This window comes from Acanthopagrus latus, chromosome 5, assembly GCF_904848185.1.
Source record: "Acanthopagrus latus isolate v.2019 chromosome 5, fAcaLat1.1, whole genome shotgun sequence".
In the NCBI taxonomy this organism is placed as follows: domain Eukaryota; kingdom Metazoa; phylum Chordata; class Actinopteri; order Spariformes; family Sparidae; genus Acanthopagrus; species Acanthopagrus latus.
The window spans coordinates 19,760,649-19,782,756 of NC_051043.1; the positions used below are offsets into that span (position 1 = coordinate 19,760,649).

At 41.3% G+C, this 22,108-nt stretch overlaps 1 protein-coding gene across 1 annotated transcript in view; it reads right to left on the reverse strand.

Moving 5' to 3' along the window:
• Window positions 1-257: 257 nt before the first annotated feature.
• Window positions 258-22,108, reverse strand: part of aacs (acetoacetyl-CoA synthetase) — a 34,550-nt gene continuing 12,699 nt past the window's right edge. The window contains exons 9-18 of the mRNA XM_037098850.1: window positions 21,298-21,378; window positions 19,706-19,830; window positions 11,355-11,419; window positions 8,968-9,090; window positions 4,824-4,937; window positions 3,901-4,026; window positions 3,598-3,667; window positions 3,105-3,163; window positions 2,452-2,654; window positions 258-2,331 (exon numbers count right to left, since the gene is read on the reverse strand). Coding sequence (XP_036954745.1) covers window positions 2,194-2,331; window positions 2,452-2,654; window positions 3,105-3,163; window positions 3,598-3,667; window positions 3,901-4,026; window positions 4,824-4,937; window positions 8,968-9,090; window positions 11,355-11,419; window positions 19,706-19,830; window positions 21,298-21,378 — 1,104 coding nt within the window. The 3' untranslated portion in view covers window positions 258-2,193. The remainder of the gene's footprint in view (window positions 2,332-2,451; window positions 2,655-3,104; window positions 3,164-3,597; window positions 3,668-3,900; window positions 4,027-4,823; window positions 4,938-8,967; window positions 9,091-11,354; window positions 11,420-19,705; window positions 19,831-21,297; window positions 21,379-22,108) is intronic.

Sequence of the window (22,108 nt, forward strand, 5' to 3'; positions counted from 1 at the left end):
CTTTACTTTTTTGGGGGGGTCGCTGGCAGTTGTCCACTAGGAAATGCACTAAGGCTTGCAACTAAATCTCTGTTGGTATTCGACTTAAGTGGCAAACACTCCCCTCTGACTGAACACTGTCAAGTTGTAAAAATAGGAAGAGTTCACCATCCGTAATCATGGCCTACGTCGACTTTAAATATAAGAGAGACCAAGACAGTGACCATCATCGCCGCGGTGTGTGAAAGAGAACGTTGCTGTAGAAAGACAAAGACAAAGACAAAAGACAACTGTTTTATCTGATTCAATAAACTTTCTCTCAACACTGAAGATAGTTAAAATTACATCATTAGATTCACCGAAGGCGGACATAGAAGAATCAAATACAATCAAGTTACATGTGACAGACACTAGAATAATGTTTGCAAAAATCTCTGGGCCTATTAGAAGAAACGTCTGCAGACAATCTGCATCAGCTGCATGCATAATGGAACAGTACATCAGCCATGTTTCACCAAACTTCACCTCGAACAAAGTTGCACAGACAGTTTTCTAAAGTGCGAAGTGTACAGTTATCCAATTATGATCCCTGTCTCGATAAGAGAGGACCAGAGCATCTGAGAGACTTTGACGCGCACCCTGTGGAGTTTTCTTCTAATGAAGTCAAGTTCTGTTTCAGTGCTTTAAAGATGAAGCTTTTACACTCGTGTTTTAAAGCTTTCAGTCTTCTTCTTCTCATCAAGTTGTTGGTGCTTTTTCTCGCTTCATTACTGCCACATGTCAGTGGAATTGTGTGACAGTGATGGCAGGAATGCGCTTTTCATCACCCATATGTGCATTTGCTCCGAATACAACAAGATTGGGATCCACTGATCAAAACATTGTTCCATAGCGCTACTAGTGGCCAAAAACTCCACAGGGTATCTTTTAAGTGAATTTTTTTTTTTTTTAATTTAAGCAGTGACATTAAAGATAAACTGCAGCGTTTCCAGTTCAGTTATTCACATTATTACATTTATCATTTTTTAAAATCCAGAAATAAGCAAGACAGCCTGAATCAAAATGGTCAACTTCTCGAAGCTTACATTTTTTCCAAAACTCAAAACATTTCTCTCACATTAACATCTGTGATTCTTTGACAACTGACTCTCATAGCATTGAATGGATTAGTGTTTTTGTACACCTGTGTTGCTTCGTCGTGCAACTAAGGACCAAAAAGGCACTGCAGTTCATCTTTAATAGCAGTAATTAGCATTATGACATTTGAATAAATAATTCCCATGTAGAAGGTAATAACAGGCGCGTACTGTAGCTATCTGAAGATCTGACAAACATGGAGCATAGATATAAAAAAAAACAAAAATAGGCTTTTGTGGTGAATTGAATGTTTGCTCTCTTTCAGTAGTGTCACAGAGGTTATTACTAACTTTTCCGGTTGGGTCAAAAGTTATGCAAGTTCAATTATTTCTGGAATCTTATTCATTCAAACTACAACCCTCTTTAACTCACACTTTGGTTAACAGGTTTAAGTCACTATCTTTTCAATGCATAATTATAATGTTAACGGAATTTTCACAGTCCAAAAAATATATATTCATATGTATATACACATAATAAAGCAATACACACCACATGACGATGATATGGTGACATGAGCCAAAGCCGAGGATGTTCAGTCTGGAACCCAGCTCAGAACCAACACCGGGGGGGGGGGGGGGGGGTTAAAGCAGGCGACAAAGAGAGATGCGTCTTTGCACTGGCTGATAGCGATCACACTGTGAAGCCAAAGCAAAGCACCTGAACCTAAATTTCACTTCTTCCTTTGTTGGTGGCTTCAGAGCATTGAGCTTATTCACAAGCGCTGCTGTGCACATCGTGTTACATCCCAAGCTGAATCCAGCTCGACATTTACTTGCACAACATGGTAGAGCCGCTTGCTCGCCGGAAGCTGTGGAGCGGTACGCATAAAGTTTTCCCTTCTGTCTGATAACGTAGACCTATTTACATATTATTTGTGCCCTTTTAGTATTATTTTGACGTACATTTTATTTTTCTCCTTTTCATGCCCTGTGCAAAGCTCATGGCGCCTTTGTAAACTACTACCTGCAATGCAACTTTGCACATCTCTCTGTGCCTATAAATTGGAATAAAGTTAATTTAAAAACTAAGCTGAACTCTTCTCGGGTGGTTGTTCATCTCCTCAGCTCCTCATCTTTAATAGTTTTGCAGTTCAGGAATGTTCTTGTAAAGGTCCAGTGAATCTGGGTTAGAGAAAGCTCCCCTTTGCGCCACCTCCCGGCCGGCGATCACCTGTTTTACAGCCACCTCCACCTTTTTGCCGCTGATGGTGTACTGCAGAGGAGTAAAAGAAAGGGGGCTGTCAGTCAAGCCAGAATGACTTTTACAGCTGTAACCATTGTAATAGGATAATCTGACAGGTTTTGTTCACATCTGATTGATACACTTTCTTACAGGAATGTCTCTGGTCTCCAGCAGCAGTGCAGGGACGTGTCGAGCAGACAGCGCCTTCCTAATGGCTCCTTTAATCTTCGCCACCAACTCCGCTGAGAAGGGCTTGCCAGGTGCCATCTTTAAGAACAAAATTACCCGCTCTTCACCGTCGGCGTTGTACTGAGGAACGCAGAGGCTGTCTGACACTTCCTCAAATGCTTCCACTGCAGAGAGGAGAGGGAAAGGGGAGTGCAGAGTAGAGGACAAGGAGACAAAATAAAGAAAATGAGGAGAGCAGATGAGAGGCGAGCAGAGGAGAGATGAGGAGGTGAGAGGTGCAGAGTGTGAGGCAGGGAAGATGAGAGGAGGAAAAGGGTTTGAGGAAATTGGCAACAAGGGTGAAAATGTTTCACCACTTCAAGACTAAGCACAGAAACGCTGCTTTCTTGCCATCAATAGTGCCACAAAAACTGTGCTTCTGTGAGATTCTTCTGGCTGAACAGAAAGGCAAGTGTTGCTCACATGCCTGAGAAAAAAATGGATGAAGGGATGGCAAAATGTGTTTTTCGCCATTTTTAATAGGACCGTGAGTCAATTTAAGCTCACAACAAACAGTTTTGCCTCTCTTTTCTCACACCCACACTCTGCTCCACCTTTACATGTTCAAGACTCACCAATGTTGTAGATCTCTGAGCTGCCAAATCGAACTCCGTTAGGGTTCAGTGTACCGTCACTGCAGAACAAATACAAGTTCAAGATTTAAAACTCCTGTTTCTTTCATCAGGAAGCTGCCACACAAGATAAAGCACCAGCAAACAGAGGGGTTTCTGTAAGCTAGTGAAAAATATGTTTATTTGTTTCCATATGTGTATATTTATGTACTTTTTTAATACTACACTTTTATCATGCCATAAAGAAGCTCAATCGCCTTCTGAACAATACACTGTCTTGCTGTGCCAAATCGCATGCAAAAAAGGCCATTTTAAATTACTACAAGTCTCCTCAAACAAAAGAAATTCAAAGAATTAGCATCTCAAATGTAATAACTGGAATATCTCTGCAAAATGTGCCAACTTCTGAAGTACTGTAAACAAATGAATTAACGAAAATGACGGTCATAAAATAATTTCATGCAACATTCAGTGAGTAGAACAGTTAATGGCTGACCTTCTGCCCAGCATGACAATGCCTCCTGTCTTTGGGTTGATTTTACAGTAGTCTCCGTGGGCCCACACACCTAAAAAGATGGAACAGTATCAAGTTTAATATGTTTAATATACAAGTTTAATATTTTTTTTCTATTGCTCACATTTTTGGCAGTAATAAAATATACATATACAAAGTAAAACATGAAAAAAATTATACGCACAATGAGGAAAAAAAAGCAACAGAAAAATGTGTCCTGGGTTCTTTCTGTATATGTTAACTGCATATACGTTTTGTTATTATGTACAAAGTATGTGTCTTTACCAGGATATGAGGAAAAGTATGCTTTGTGGTATTTGGTCCCGTTCTCGTCATTCCAGAAGTGTGTTGGCTGGCAGGGGATTGGCTTCAAACAGACGAGCTCCCCGCTCTCTCCCCATACAGGCTTACCTGTCCCCATACACACATACACACACACACACACACACACACACACACACACACAAACAAGTACACACACAGATTTCACAAGAACAAAAAATAAAGTTAGAGGCTTTTGGAAATACTTTGCCACAACACATAGATACATTTGGCCACACACAATTAGAAACCCACACAGACACACATAAAAAAGCATTTTCAGATACCTTGTACTGTATCCCACACTCAGAGAACCTGATACACTTTAGTGTGTGGTTTCACACTGGCCTCACCTCCTCCCCCAGGACGGTGTTATCAGCCTAGAGACCGACTAAAATAATCCCAAGCTCTGCCTTTAAATCATCCCTCCATCCACTCTCCTTTGAGGTGGTGGATACACACCAGTACTGGCTGCAGCAGGGATCGGTAGCTGGGGAACAAGGGACTTAAATCAATTAGATAAATCGAAAGCTTTGAGTCCCATTGTAAATGGAAAAAAATAGTGTCTCCCTTCAATTTTGACCTGTATTTACCCAGGGGCAGCCCACTAATTACTCAGTGATGGCTATCTTTACATTAAAGCACACGGGTACTTCCACATATGTAAGCAACCGAGTACAACCACAGTCTGGTTCTGTTAGCGCCTAGCTCCAGAGGTAGATGGGAAATTTGCTCAAGGACATCTCAGCAGATTTTAACCAAGCTTTTGTTTTTTGTTTGTTTTTTTTCTCTCTTCGGATTTAACCAGAGTTGAGATTCAACAGAGTTTTCTAACCGATGCATCCACTCTGAACACGCACACAAAACGCGCTGACACACACTCTTACCTTCATGGCCCCAGGCCTCCACAGCCATGCCCAGGTTTCTTGTTTGGATCTCGCCGCGATACACCGGAACTGTTGGGTTCTGACCCATGAAACATGACACTATGTCAGTGCCGCCTTGACGGAGAGACGGAGGAAGAACAGACACAGAGGGAGAGATTTAGTGTGTTGACGGTCTGAAATGAAACACCTCACATGCTGCGAGTCTCAGTTTTGTTTACACTAAAGCTTTAAGCTAACACTGTATTCATACTTAAAGCTTTACTAATAAATATCTTTTCATGTTAACAATGAATAAAATTATGGTGTATGATGTGGAAACAGTGATGAACATATGACAATCATGAACCAACTCTGCAGCTTTAAAGCATGTACGTACATTTACTGGTGATAGCCGGAATGGTCCGGTCTGACTGCTCTTATCAACACCCTTTCCGGCAGAGGCTATTATTATTATAATTTTTATTAACTGTACAGTCCAATAAAACAGCAGTAACCGCCCGGCACTGAACTGCAGACACAGTTGAACATTTTGGGCAAAAGACTTGAAACAAAAGCTATAAAGGCAGATATTTTTCTCACTTGAGACCAAACCAGAGCCAAAAGAGTGAATGACGAACAGAAATATGATTCGAAATGATAGCGATTATCTCGCTCTGTTTGATGACACATTAGCCATAATGATCCTACATGATAAATGCACTGTATTTATCAAATTTGCTGCTCAATCACACATTCATTCGTTCAAGGATAAGTTCCCTCACATTAGGTCGACGACCCACCATACAGACGTAGGCAAGCATTGACTACGACTGAAAATAATTAGTTGTATTGAGTTTTTTAATTTTTAATTTTTTTTTTACCTGTCCATAAAACATTTTGTCCGACATTTTTAAACCTTAAATATCTTACTTAAATGATTAATTCATCATCAGAATAGGGAATTACTCATTGTTTTTCGCAGTAATAAAGTAAATAACGTGTCAGAGTTTCATGTCTGTCAGCTTGCTGTGGAGTTCTTCTGCCCCCTAGCAGCAAAAAACAAATCACTGCAGCTTCAAGTTCAATAAACCTGAAGTTATATCGGTCTACTTCAAAAGAAGTCAGTCTCAACTGGGATACAAGTGTTTTATATATATATTGTTTACTAACACGTGGGGTAAAGTACCCTATTAAAAAAGCATCACAGAGATGTTACTAAACTTTAAGACTGTATCAAGTTGGCAGGGTTAGCACCCTGTTCCACCTCCATTGACCTATATAGGAGTTCTACACTGTTGCACACACACACAAACTCTGATACTGTTGCACCATCCATTTGTCTCTTTCTACCTTCCAATCATCTACTATATCTGACACGTTCTATTCATCTCCCTTCCCATTGTTCTATCACAACCTCCCTGCGTCGTTCCCTCTCTGTATCATAGACTCCATCCATCGATCTTGTTCGCTTCCTCTCAGCTGCTCTCTGCCCTTGTACCACTTCCTTCTCGCTTGCTTTTACACTCTTTCCCTCGCTCTCTCTCTTCCCGTGCCGCTCTCTCTCTCTCTCTCTCTCTCTCTCTCTCTGCCAGGTTCTTTATTGAGCTTTAATTGGCTCCCTGGAGGAAGCGGAAACTTTGTCTTCTGATTAAACACACACACTTATGGTAGGAAGACAGGCATTATTTTATTATTACAGTCGCTTTAATGGGTGGGTACACACTAAGGAACATGCGCGCACACACACACACACACACAACAGCATAAAAATATTTTTAAAGCCAAAAGCCACTGCTGCTTTCTGGGGATGCCTTCCATCATCAGCCATTTAGTGTGTGTGTTGTGTGTGTATACACAAGAGGGTAACTTGTCACACTGATCTGATGTTTCTAACAGAACTGACTATTCTGAACAGTGAAGAAAGAGATTTTTCTAACCCCCCTCTAGTTTGTGTGAATATATTTGTGTGTGTGTGTGTGTGTGTACACAAGTTGGCTTTCATTTGTGTAGGTGTGAGTGCTTTGAACATCCTCTGGCACAGTGTGGGGTCAGAGCGAAGCCACTGACTGAGACAAAAAGGCAACCAGCTAACCTACGCAGGCATTCATGTATTCAAAAATGAATAATAAAAGGAATACACATGAGGGAAGTCACAGGAAGACAAACACAAAGTAAACACTTGTGCAGACACACATGCTGGAAGAGGCAGCAAAAAAATGGAGCAGAGGAGTGACATATGGGCAAGTCAGGCGGAGGTATATTAGGATGGAGGAAATCCAGCAGTGAAAGTGTTAAAATACCCCAATGAGGAGCGACGGGGGTCTGAAATCCCCGCTGACAGGATAACACACATGCACACTCACACACACACACACACACACACCCTGAAACACACAAAAAATGTAATATACTTGAAAATAAATCAAGTTAACTCACGCATGTTTGTAGACACACACACACACACACACACACACACACACACACACACACATTTAGTCACACAGGGTGAAATCGGCAAAGGGGCCCCATCACATATGTCCCTGTGACCACCAGTCAGTCACATATGTTGTGATAAATCCTAAGAACACACACACAAACACAAGCACAAGAGTGTTGACCTCGGGGGTCAAGGTTAGGTCGGTTGGCAGCCAGCAGGGTTGGAGCCTGCTGTTGCCCTTGCCGACAAGGAGGAAACTGGCTGGGGCAGGACCTGCTGCTCGGACGAATACACGCACGGACACACACACGAATACACGGACACTTTTTTATACTGCGGTCACACATACATTTCAAGTCCCTTAAATTAAAAAATACAAATTATGAAGGATAATTCTATCACGACTTGGGTCTCAATCATTTCTATTGGTTACAGTAGTGTCATTCTCAGGGATGCAACATAAACAGCCAATTTTCACTGTGACGGACAGGAACTGTATGAGACCTGACACTATGTTTGACACTATGAACAATGTGAAATCATCGCAGTTTGGTTAGGTTTAGGTACAAAAATGACTTGGTTAGAGTTAAGAAAACATTACACTTTGAGTTAAAACAACAACATTCTGTCTCATAACTTACCGTAACATAACTTTAAAATAAAATCACTCTTAATTTATAACTCATATTTGACGCACTGAACCAGCTGACTCATCACACTGTTCTTGTTTCTTGCACTAATTTGACTTACTGTTTATTTTGTCAGCATGTTCCTAAATCTAGCCACAACTGATGAATAAAATGCTTGAAATGTTATAATGCTCAAAACTATGAACAAATAAGACCCAGGGTATCCTTATCACAACCCCCTAGAAGACAAAACCACCACCCATTGATTTCTACAATGACTGCCATTATTTTAAAAAAAAGACACAAAAGTACAAAGGCTGTCCAGAGACAAGTGGGGATATAGATGATTTTTTATAAAAGAATAACTTTTATCATGTCATTTTTTAAAAGACAATCAGCCTGTATTGTCTGTCTCTTTTTCTCTGTCTCAGGGCAGATTTCTGCCTCGTCTGTGATGTTTCAGTCACCGCGTGTGTGTCCAATCCTTCAACCTGCATGTCGCTGTGTGCGTGTGTGTATATATGCATCTATGCATCTGCGGCTATAAGCTACACCCATCTGGGTTTGTCATTCACAATATGTGCCTGGTGCTTGGATGCTGTTAGTCTCTGCATGTGTGACGCTCCAAGCTGCTCCTCAATGTGCTTGTTTGTGTGTGTGTGTGTGTGTGTGTGTGTGTGTGTGTGTGTATGTGTGTGTCCGTATACGTCAGTCACCCAGTCTGTGCTAAATGTTAAACGTTTCAGGACTCTCAGAGAGAGACAGACAGCATTCTGTTGCCTTGTCAACATAACAATGGGCTGAAAGAGCTTGTTTGTGTGTGTGTGTGTGTGTGTGTGCGTGTGTGTGCATGTGAGAGACAGTGTGTGTGTAGTGAGATTGTGGGTGGTGAGGAACAGTCCTATACAATTTCATTTTTTCTGAATTTCGTAAGAATGTGTCAGCCCTTTTGTGTTAGTGTTACAGATGCTTTGTTGCATTATTGCGCCAGTGGCTGCCAGCGTTAATGTGGCAGACACCAACAACATTTGGAAAAGCTGCTGCTACGTGTTACCCTTCGAAAAAAGGGACAAAATGTGTCCCGACATCAGATAGTTACCTGAGATGGAGCCAAGCAGCACGTTGCTCTTGATGCAGCGATAGACGTAGTCGTAGCTCTGAGGTTTGAGAGGAGATCCGGTGGACAGGATGGTGTGGAGCGACTGGAGGTTGTGCGTTTCCCCTGGAAGACAGAGACATCGAAGAAAAAAAATGTAAAAAAAGGACAAAAGATGATTCAAAAATTGCTAACATATACAACAATCAGCCACAACGATACAATCACTGACAGGTGACGTGAATAACATTGATCAGTTTGTTACAATGCCATGTGCGTCTGGGAAACAACTGTAACACCAGTCCTAGATGGCAGTGCCGCCCCAGCAGGACGATGTGCCCTGCCACACAGCAGAGACTGCTTAGGAATGGACCAAGAAATGAGACATAAGCCTTAATGCTTCCCCAGATCTGGATCTGTTTGAGCACACATGGGACGTGCCTGAAGTCCGATCAATGGAGGCCCCACCACACAACACAGGACTCGAAGGATTCACAGCCAAAATCCTAATGCCAGACACCACAGGGCAACCCCTAAAGGTTCCGTGTCTGTGCCTCAATGGGTCAGAGCCAAGGCAAATTCATGGTGAGGTCTCCATGGATCAGACTTGAGTGCTTGATCGGATTAAGATCTGGGGAATTTGTAGGCCAGGACAGAGACAGGACCACTTCTTCTCATAGTTCTCTGTTATTATTGGACAGAAAATGTATTTTCTCTTTAACTGCAGGAGAAGGAGGGACATGAGTTACTGACCACACCCTCCATTACAGTTGGAAGATGGAGCTATGTAATACATTTTGATACAGAAATGTTTTAGTTACGGCAGCTATTTTGGAACATTTTGCACGTTGCGTAATAAAAAGGGTTTTGTAGCACTAACAAAGTCACATTCAGAAAACATTTTCAATCTGCACACACAAACACACATTTCAAAACACATGGCACCTGTGCGCCACCCCTACATGTTGTGTTAGTGCAGTTTGCCACCCTGATCTGACAGCATACAAGCTTGCATGTACTAACTCCCATCTGCATGCGCGCACGCACACACACACACACACACACACACACACACACACACACACACACACACACACACACACACACACACACACACACACACACACACACACACACACACACACACACACACACACACCTTTCGCCCCCAAGGTCCATGTGTGCACATGCTGTCACGCATACCCAATCCACAAGCTAATAACATCCTGCAAACTAATAAGCTTCTAGCAACCGACCCTCAGCCCCTAAACACACAAACAAACAGAAACACACACAAACAAACAGAAACACACACACACACACGCACGCACAGTGGGAACTCGAGCTACCCCCCACCATGCCTCCAGGTGTCCGGTCCAAATGTCAGCCGAGGGAAAAGGGCCCCTCCGCTGGGGCAACCAGTGAAGAAGCTCCCCCTACCATTCCCAGCTCACTGGAGGCACACACACACACGCACACACATGCAAACACACAAATACACACATCTCCCTCTGCCACACTCGCTTTCTCTAATAAGCATCCAAACAAATGGACACGCAATGGATCAAGTGGCTATCTGACTGAAGAGGGTGGGGCAGAGACACACAGACAGACAGATGGAGCAGCTTTTGGACATTTTGTGTTTCATTCCTTGGTGTCGAGCTTATTTTACGATTAGCGGAAAGACACACACACACATAAACACACACAGAGAAGGCGCCATGCATAAAGATTTGTAGTGATTACGCACTGGGAACAGAGACACACAGCAACTGTTTATGCAATAAACATCCGTTATAAGTGCTAATTTAACATTAGAGGAGAGGAGAGGCGAGGCGAGGAGAGGAGAGGAGAGGAGAGCTTTGATTAATTGGCAATAGTTTTAGCATGCACTTCTAAACTGCCATTTTTTTGGCCCACAAAAAGCAGTGACAACGGCATGTATGAAGGTTAGCAGGAAGGCTAATAAGCACTGACACAACTCTGATTATGTGCAGAGACCTGGCTCCGTCTCTGGAGAGCTGTGACACTAAAAGCAATTAGTTGCTCCTATCCATGACTCACATGAATTATCATAACAGCATTTTTATCCATTCGATTCAGTGTCAAACACCAGAGCACGGGGCAAACTGTTGATTCATGCAGTAAATGGCATGAAGGACATTTAGAGTCAAACAGAATCACTATTATAATCATTATCGTGTCCATCTGCTCTTATTGTTCCAGGTTCCATTCTCTCACTGTAGATGTGTGTAGTGTGTGTAAGTGTGTCGATGCATTCCTCTCTGAGTTTTATGCTCGTTATTTGTGTGTGTCCATGTGTGCCTCTGGATGACTGTGTGCACACCCGTGTAGGTGTGTGCACATTTGTGACTGGGACCACAGCTCACCAGGTTTCAGGTTCCTCTCCTGCAGCACAGCCAGCCACTTGGCCCCGGTGCCGAAGATAGTAATGCTGGAGAAGAGAAAAGGATGGATGAGACATGACGTTAAAGAGGAAAATGATTCTTTAAGGCATAACAATATGAAGGATCAGGGATGCATTCTTTTCCAACAAAAGGAAAAAAAAGACAAACACAACTCTTCTTCCTGTAAGTGGAAGATGTTGTCCATTATTTTGGGGGGGGGGGGGGGGAGAACTGAATTTGCGTCACTGTTGCTAACAATGACAGCCATCGCAAAAGCCCTCCTACATAGATGAACTGTATTCTGAATTGTGACAGCAGAAACTTTGAACAACAGAACCAAATTAGCAAACATTATGAATCATCCTCTGGGGCGGTATGAATATGTTGCCAACCATCATGACAGTCTGGCTGGTCAGTTTCTTCCTCAAGATATCTTGCTCAGGACCAAAGTGTTGGACAGAAAATTGAATGGACAGACAGACTGATGAATTGTGCAACATAATAGTTCATTGCCAATGTTAACACTGGGAATTCTAGTCTGTGTCCCTAAAAATGGAGCAAATAAATGCATACCTATCTGTCCCCCTTCCAGTCTGTATGTTAAAGAGGCTGTTCATATTTGGTATAAAATACACCCTGAGTGATGTGATCACACAGGGCCAGCTTTATGCCCGTCAGTAAATGCCGCACCGGGCCTAGAATGACCACTTGGGATTGTGCATTGTGTGCAAATAAAGACGTATATCGACGGAACGCGCAAATACAAAGTTTAGAAATATACTCATGTATAACGTTTGCCGAATTTATAAGAAGGCTCAAAGAGTTGAGAATTTTTTTGTAGACAACATTTCACAAAGTTTACAAAGTTTCTCCTAACTGCACTTCTCACAAAAATGAGCAATTTTTTTTAAGGCAGCCTGGGGACTTTCTCCATGGGCGACAAAGAAGTTGACTATGTTGCTTACTGCTTGCTGTATTTGTAAGATTTGACATGTTAACCGTCAATGAAATGCTGTCTTCTTTCTAAAAGCAGGAATTAATGATGAAATCAGTAAAAATAGTGTGTTCAAACAGCTGCCAAATGTTGAGACGAAGACGAACTTTAGACATGGAAGCAGACAGGTTGGTACAGCGGTGCTGTGACAAAATGACACTTTTTACAAGGAAAGCAACAACTCAGTGTATTGCATTTTAATGCCAAATTCAAAAGAAGGCACCAGAGTTGGTTAGGAATAATATAAACTGTTTAGACTAGACTAAAACAAATTCTGTCATAAAAACATAATTTGAGAAATTGACCCTTTACGCATAGTAGATAGATACACAGTTAGATTTGCAATTAATTAAAGAGTGAGAAAATGATTTCATTTAACATCAAATATATTTAGAGTATAGAAATACAATATAAATATTTATAAAGGGGAACTATTAGGAAATTGGCAGAAAAATAAAGAAAACAAAACAGGTGCTGGAGCGAAAAGGACAATTACGTACAAATACAGTCAGTGAAGATTTATGAAAAGTTATTGCAAACAAAATCAGTCGCAATTTGCTCATCCTATCAAATGTTAAAATCCTATGCTCATTTTTCAAAACTGCCCGAGTCGAAATAATAATATGAAATAACAAGACATTTTATCTGCTTCCAAAACCATCAAGGATTGGTGGGAGGGGGAGGGAGCTCCATCACTTACCAGTCTGCACTGGGTGAGTAATAGTGAGAAGTATTCTAAAGTCTCATACACCTGTATTAATATGATTGGATGTTACCATTCAGCTGGTAGCGAAGCAGCTGATGAATGAGGCACTGACGGTGAAGCATGAATGGAGGAGCTGATGCAAGTGCGACTCCAGTGCTCAGCCTGAACTGACGAGCCTCCATTTGTCGACCTGAATCTATGCATGACGAGGCATAATTTCAACGTCTGTGTGCTGAATGTAGAAATATAAAAAAAGGGCAGCAGCCAGTGAACAGCCTTTGCCCTTAATCCCATCTGCTCCACTGAAGCTGCTCAGTGGCTTGGCTGTCCTCGGAGGCTCCCAGGAGAGCCGTGTGTGTGACTGGGTAAATGTAAAGCAAGGTGACGCTGAAACAGAGCTTGTGTGCTCAGTCAACCTTTCGTGGATAGATAAGAACATTGCAGGGAGGGAAAAAAAACTGATTGGAAATTGACTTTCAACTGAACAAATGAAAAACACAATGATGGCCAGTCTAGCATAAGAGGACAAAATGTCTCCTTGTCCACAAGGAAATAGTTCAGAGGAGAACGTATTGACAGGATGTTTGCACACAACCACCCTGAAATGAAATGCCTTTGAAAGGTGGCTTTCTTCTTTGTGAATGGGAGTCACCGTGACAGCTGACAACAGTTGGACAACATGTGGAAGGCGAAGAAGTGACAAAACGTCACTTCTGTGTTCCCCTGCAGTTTTAGTCTTAAAACAAAGGGCCTTTTAAAGTCTGCCTCTCTGAATGGGTGTGCTTGTGCCTCAGTCTGTCTTTCCGAGTTATTTTTGTTGACATCAAATCAATCAAAGTGCCTCTTATCACTATGGTAACCATGTCTGTCAATCCACAAAGATAAAAAAAAAAAAAGAATCTGTGTCTGACACTAAATAACTGTCTCAAAATCGATTAGCAGTAATAGAGGTTGTTGAAAGTGAGAGCGAAGGAGTGGGTCGGGGACGGGAGGTAAATTGGGGTGAAGGTGCCAAGAAATATCTCAAATGGAATGAGTTGAATGAAATTACAGGAGACAATGCGGATTAACCGGACCTGAATGTCTGTTTTTTGGCAAATCCTGCACATGAGATTTGTGGCAAATCATTGCTTCTAACACACTGATTCTTTTTTCTTTTTTTTTAATACAATTGTGCCCCGAAGCCTGCTCATTGATTTGCAATATGCCCACATTGGCCTTATACATCAAGAAATATTAAAGGGCAAAATCTTTGACAATTGACGTATTTTTATCATCTCTCTGTTACATTATATCGTCCATCCTTTCATCTACAAAGATTCAAACAGTTTGGAGAAAATGCTAAACAACATACTGCTGTGCTTCTTTTCTTTTCTTTCATTTTGTCCTAATTGAATTGATTTCTTTATAAAATATATATTTCTCTATGATTACATTTCATTCACTCACAGTCGCCAGATATGGCAGCTGACAAGCATGGATTCAAACACAAAAACCCCATTTGTCACCTGTGCACACACACATGCGCACACACGCACTGTCACTCTCGACTCTATCAATCATCTCCGACCCCCCATCCGCATCTGGATTTGTTCGTTGCTGGCTATCCGTTGAAAGGTTCGTCCTATTCTGATTGGAGGCAGGTGGCCAGGTGTGGCTGCTAATTTGGTGTTTAGGATGGAGGGCGGAGAAGAAGCTGTGAGTCTCCGTCCGTGTGACTGCGTGTTAAATGTACCTGTGTGTCAGTTTCCAGGGAGACATGTCAGTGGAGGCTACTTAGCCAATAAGACTCACTCGAAGCAAATCAGACACAAAAGCACCTCGGAGCATTTGTCACGTTAATGTGTCTCTATGCACATCATGATGTAGCAATTGAAGTGTCACTTGTCAGTACATGTTTTCTAAACTACTCTTGCACTTGTCCTTCATCCAGGGAGGAACTGATGTATAAAAAAAAATGGGAGGCTGTTGTCTTCTCAGGAGCAACAGGAACAATTTCAAACCAACTGTTTGATGGTGTAATTGTTCGACAAATAAAACAACAAATTCCAAATGTATTAGGTACCTTGGTGTTATGCAGTGTATTACAAGAGGAATTGTTCGGCATGACGGACAGCCTCCATATCATGGCAGCAGTCATTTTAATTGCCTCTCTTCACAAACATCCTCAGCTCCCGGGAAAGCAAAAGTTATCTCTCATGCGTTACTGAAAACACAAACACGCTAAAAGCTATTTTTCCATCAACACTTCACTCTCATTCTGTTATCTGGCATTGTAGAGCCGTCTGTACTTTCTGCTGTAGAGCATTCTCCTTTTGTACTAGAGCCTAACCCTGTGGCAGACAATCAGAGGCCGACATGGCAAAGTAAATCTACAGTAAATCCATGTGCTGCGTTTAGCACTTCAAAAACAAGTGTGGCCATTGTTTGGTTTGTGAATAAATACTCTTTGTAAAGAATCTGATTAAGACTCGAGTCTCCAATTTTATAACATTTAGACACAGCTTGAAGACAGGAGGATATTTCATACATTATAAAGCCCACATGTCTGAAACTGTGACTCAGCTGGCAAGATGCACTCTGCTAAACTGTATCCTCTAACAGAAGATAACTGAGAATTCTGCTTGCAAAGGAGAACATTTTGGCAGCTGATACAAAAGTATAGAGGGGACTTTTTCTAAGAAATTTGTTCAACACATAATGGACAATAGATCAAGAAGATCCTCAGAGAAAACACAGAACCCTCCAGAGTCCTGTGGAGAACATGGATATCACAAGTATAAATGTTGTAACCTTTTCCACACTTTACCCAGGAATGCTGCAGCTTTGGTTCTCACTACGGCCTCTGTGTGGAGTCTCACTAAATCTGTCTTTCCTACATGACACAGAGAGGAAGAATTGCCTGAGCACTTAGACATTAGGTGGCATTCAATAAGAGACGCAGAGGACATTGACATACATGCTGCCAATGTATGACACCTACTCTTGTTTGTGGAAATAAAAGGACTATCTGACGAAAGTTTCAGTTCAGCACCGTCATTACTTTGGATTTCTAGTCCAGTTAAGTTCCATCAGCAGATATATCTGCAGGCAGAATCTGTAGGCAAGGGGCAAAATGTTGGTATCTGATAAGTTCTGGTTTCCGTTTTCAGAGTATTTTTGACCAATTACATTTGAGTGGGGTTGCATGCAGTTAAACAGTCCTTGTGGAGAATGACTTGGCTGAAATGTAATCTTGGAACCCATTAGCCATCGTCTGACGACAATTTTTATTTTTTTATTCAAAACTGGCTTCTTGTGACTACTTCTGCCACGGCTCACAATAGATAGATAGTCTCTTAAGGCCGATTCTCAAGATGCTGTGAAGTACAAAAACCTTCTGGACAACAAAAAATAAACTAAATATATATATAAATATATGTCTTTTGAGACTTTCCTATCTGCTTCAGTCTCCACTCAAAATGTTAATGATCCATTTTGCCAAACAGAAAGTGGTAAAATTACCACTCCCTTACCGTAATTGAAAACGCCATCTCTCAAAAAATATCTGTACGGATGATAAAACTGTGATTGACAATTGTTTAGCATGCTGAGGCTGTGGAATTCGACTGTAAGTGGTCCTAGCGATTCCATAAATATCTAAATTCAAGGCAGTGGTGGGGAGGAGGCCTCAATGTACATTTAAGACTCCCCAAGCATCTGACAGATTTAGCCCCAATTAAAACATCCAACCTCAACTCAGAAAACGAGGGTGTAAAATACTTCATATCAGCCTCTCCCAGAGGGTTTTTTTCCACATAGTGCTGGGATCTGGAAAATGTGTCCGAGGTGGCATCATCAGCACTTAATTGGTTCAGAAATCCTCACACAGTTTAAGCTTCCATCCATCTTTCTGACACACTGACAGCCCTCTATTGCGTCCCTTTATGTGGGTAATGAAAATAGTATTCTAGCCTTGTCTTCTCTATTTTCCATTCATCATTTTTATTCTTTTTTGGGGGGGAAAAACAGCAGTGTGGTTGAAAGATGAGAGCAGCTATCCCAATCAAAAAGCTACTTCAAAAACAGACAATGCTGTAGATGTTGGCCAAGCATTACATTTAAGAAATGGGAAAACCCTCTACTACTACTCTCTACCAAAGAACCAATCATCACTTAAAGAGCTTGATATATTTGATAGTCCAACTGACAAGTAGCTCATTAGCTTTGGGATCTACTGACACATCTTGTTCTAAGGGGGTTTTTTGGGGGGTTTTTGGCACAGTGGCTCTTTGTCATATTTTTCTGCCGACTGCTGAAGGCAATATGCCATCTCTGCTGCACTGAAGACGAATCAGTGGTATCAATGCCTTAAAGGGTCTTCTTTTCACTCAACCCAGTGCATTTTTTGTCAACATTTAACCACAGGCTGACTGACCATGCACACTCACACCAAAGAGCTATCTCGTATAACATAATCTGCAACTTCTGGCTCTACAGTTGGGTCACTCAGGGTTCAGAAAGAATTCTGCATGGACGTCCTCCACCCCTTTATTAAGTAATATTTGTGAAATGTCACATTTTTCCACAGTTGACACAAATTCCTCGTTACAGCGATGTATTTAAAATATCTAGTGCCTAATTGATTAAAAACTTGAGGGCATAACTAAATGTGTTTGTTGGTAATGAAAAACAGATGATTAAGTCATACTGTCATAGTATTTGAATCCAAATTTAATGCAATATTGACTACTTAAATGTCTCTTTGTACATCTCCTATAAAGACAAAACGTATCCCAAAGTAGTTTTTCGATTTTGAACAAAGCAAAGAACACATTATATTTCAACTGAAATGAACAAAATGTGTGATTGAGTAGATTAATTAAAATGCTCTACAGAATGAAGGAATTTGATCTAAGATTAGAAAAAAAAAACAGGGAAATGACTTGATGTCTCTGATTTAAACTCACACACTCACAAACCATTTTCATCCACAGAAGTAAACAATGGAATGTGTGGAAAATGTATGCGCTCTCTGTCTTCTCAATTAAATGTGAACCAATCAATTTCCTGCCTGCACACATTCACACTCAAACATTATTGTCCTTGAACATTTCCTCTTTCTCCTTACCTTCTTCACAAGACAATAGAAGATCAATACTGGGTTTAGCTAAAAACAAAAGGATAAAACCTGCTCTTTCCTTACTGGGAAAATGTGTTTTAAGGAGTGAATCAGGCCACATGTCTTTATATGTGATGTGTCCAATTTGTACCATCCTAGTTTGAACAGCCTCAAGATGATAAATACAGCCAATAGTACAGTGTCAAAACGCTTTCATTGATCTAAATTAGGATCTCAAGTTTCCTCAACTGTCTGACTTCCTGCAAGAGTCAGTCATGCTTAGATAAAGAAAATCATAAATAAGAGCATTTTACCTTAATATAGCTATTAAATAATATCACTATTGAAATTATTTAAAAACAAAATTATAATAATAAAATCAACCTTATGGCAGGCCAACTTTAGCTCACTGACCACACGTTGGGTGGACGCTGATCTACACATTCCGATACAGTAGGTGGTGATGCGCACCTAAGTTGGTTTGTAATCCCCCACTGAAAAAGAACAACAACAACAAGTGCAGCACACTGTTGTCACGCTCATGAGTGCAAACTGCTGCACCGAAGTAGAGACATGCAGTGTGGACTACAGAGTCTAACTTGCTGGTTTGGGTGGATATCTTATCCTTTTTTACAGTCAGCTGTCATGTGAGGTCTTGTATCCTTGTTCGAGGTTTCAGCTGTCCTGGCTGGTTTGAAGTTTGACCCGAGTTCTTGGTTCATCCAGATTTCAAGCACCACCATCAATCTCAATGACAACAGGCTTCAGGGATGGCTAACCCTGCTGACTTTAAGTATGCCTGCGAGGGCCTAATACAACTCATCAGTGCACTTTCAAAATAACAAAGAAGCAACTCATCTTTTGAGGAAGTTTGGAGTGCCTTTGAAACCGATTTCTTTTAGAGTTATAAGAAACGGGATACTGAACTGTCTCAATACATTTACTACATCCAGCAAAACTCTTGCAATGCTTGCTTCTGGCTGGAGACTTGAAATGAAGTTTTGGCAAGTTTGAAAACGTCTGCTCCTACCTTCCATTGAGATTTCCATTTAAATAAGGGGGTAATACATGGGTAAGTAAATAATAAATGTTTATTGTATGATAAGTTGCAGAGCGTCTTCACTCTTGATTTGCATTATAAACAGCAGAAAATCTTTATTCATAGGGTCTGCTCTTGTGTACAAGCTGTCAATTAGGTAAACACATTATCAATTCTGTGGTTAAAAACTAATTCTCAGGGGAAAACCTTCCCTTAGCTGACACTCGCTTTCAAACTCTGTCTGTTTATCCAGATCTTTCACCCTTTCATTGTCTGGTTTGTGTCTGTGCGCTCCATGTCTGCCTCTTTGTCGCTCGCCAAAAGAAATAACAGAAATGGTGAAGAATACTTTCAGAACAGGAGTATGTTTTCAAAGGGCAATCTAAATTTTGGCCTTGAAAAAAAAATCAATTTCAAGCAGAAAAGCATCAAACAGCAAAACAATTGAGTGTGCGTGTGTGTGTGGTTGTGCATAAGCGTGTGGCTAACTCACCCCAGCTGGTCTGTCAGGTTCCACAGTACATTGGGCGTGGGCATTAGTGGTGAACCGTCATATAAAACCACTGAGGCTCCCACTGCAAGGGCGGACACCAGCCAGTTCCACATCATCCAGCCGGTCTAAGGACAATGTGCATGCACAGACACACAGACAGATACAAACACAGCGGTCAGTTTATCTGGTATAAACACTCCTTTCTCATCAACATGGGTAAATGGGTAGCAAAAATTGAGAACTCCTGTGGACTCTGAGTTTTGTGTCTGAGGTTCACATGATTGTTTTTCTCGTTTTTCTGCCCGCTGAGCTTCAGACAATTGACTGCACAGCAGAATACAGTGTGCATGTAGCGTATGACACATGCAGCTTCAATTAGTCAGTTAATCAATTCCTTGATTGAAAACCAACACTGCTGATCAACTATTCATAAAGCAAAAATGAGAAATATTCACATGGGAGATGTGAGCAGAGAGAATGAGCGGGTGTGTATGTGTGGTCGTGTTTGTTGCCAGTAAAAACCTGCGGTGTAACATAATAACAATAACTGCAAAATAACACTGACATTTTAATATAAAAAAAATCAATACAGGCATTAAGAAACAAATGTTAACTACCATCACCAGCTTTTGAAATGTGAGGATTTACTGATTTGCTCTTATTTATATCACTGAAACTTCAATGCATTCTTTTTTGACCGTTGGCTAAAACAAAAAAAACAGCCTGATGAAGGTCTACTACCAAAACTATTTAATAGACTAAAACACTATTCAGAGGCTAAAATGTAGCTACAGCAGAACTCCTCCCAACTGCAAATAGTGTCATATACCATCAAAGGGGATCAATGCAACATTTAAATATGTCAAAATGTGGGACTGTCATGAACAAATCGGCAATAACAATGTATCGTGACCTATTTCAATCCTTCAGGTGTTCCCATGGCACCTCATAGTGGGAAGAAAATTATGCAGTAGTAAGTGGTAGGAGACAAATACACTTTTTGTGATTTGGCTCTCTCTCACAAGAATTGGGACACCTTCCCCCTAGTGGTGAACACCCAAAATGGAGAGGTAGGGGCAAGAGTGTGTGAGGATTGGGCCAATTGTGCACTCTTATATTTTTAAGAAAGGAGGTATTTAATTGCACTAATCTTAAAACCTCCTTTGTATGACAGCAATGCCTGAAAGAATCTATGTCTAAATCATGAAAATGTGCATTTGTCTTTTTTTTTCCCAACTAATCATGTGTAAAACGCGTAAATACATGAAAAATTGTGCTTTAATGAACATAAAATGGTATTCCTTCGTGTTTATAATCAAAAGGAGCTCGGGTCTTCTAGGAATAACTAAAAATTATTCACAGCTCTGACCTTCAGCGCTCAGTGCTGCTCATTAGACAAGATCGGTTTGTCTGTGTGTGTGTGTGTGTGTGCGTGTGTGTGTGTATGTGTGTGTCCTTGTTACCAGCCTCATGATTAAAAATACCGCACAACAACACCTAACACTCTGCCCCCGCTGGTGTCTAAGATGAGATGACTTAAAAATTTTGGAAACCAGGAGCATTCTTATCGTAAAAAAGGTTTCTGGACCTACCGTGGTGTAGTAAATGATGACATCACTGCTGGTCATATTGCCGTGGAGAATGTGTTCTTTCAAGTGTTGGATGAGCGTGCCCTGCAGAGGCCGAGCAAGAGAAACAGGAGAGATGAGGAAATGTTTTTGGTAATTGTTTAATCATGACTTTGAAAATTAAAAGACCTTTGCTGATGAATAACCAGGCTGTCATTTAAATGCTCTACCTTCAAAATAAAAAAATCTCTTAAACAAGTGGAAAAAATATTTCAAAACCCTCTTCTCAGTAGTGCCGAAATAAGCATCTGATCAAGACTACCACACACAGCACACGCACAAGCACTGCCTTTGACGAAAAAGGCAATTTGTGTAAAGTGTGAATTCTCCCACAGTCACCAACCCATCACAGTTGGATAGGTTATTATCGCTGGTGGTGCGTATAAACTGAGTGTGTGTGACCGTGTGTGAGACCGTGTGTGTGGGGGAGGGGGCTTAGTTTTGAGCCTATGCGTAGGTTTCTGTTCACACAAACAAGTGTGTGCGTGTGTGCATGCAATCTTTGGCAGGACTCAGCTGCCATACCCGTCCTTTGGTGTGTGCCATCGTGCTACTGACAGCATGTTAACAGAGCCGTAACAAAGCAGAAAGCAAAAGCAGTGCCGGGGCTAATTGGTAGAGCCAGAGGAGGACTGCCGGCGTCACGATGTGACTGTTTTCACCATCGCATTATTGTCCAATTATCGGCAGCGTGGGGAGAAGGAGGGGGCACAAAAAAGAAAGAGAGGGGAAAGAAAAATGAGCTATAGATGAGAAGAAGTAAAGTGCAGAAAAA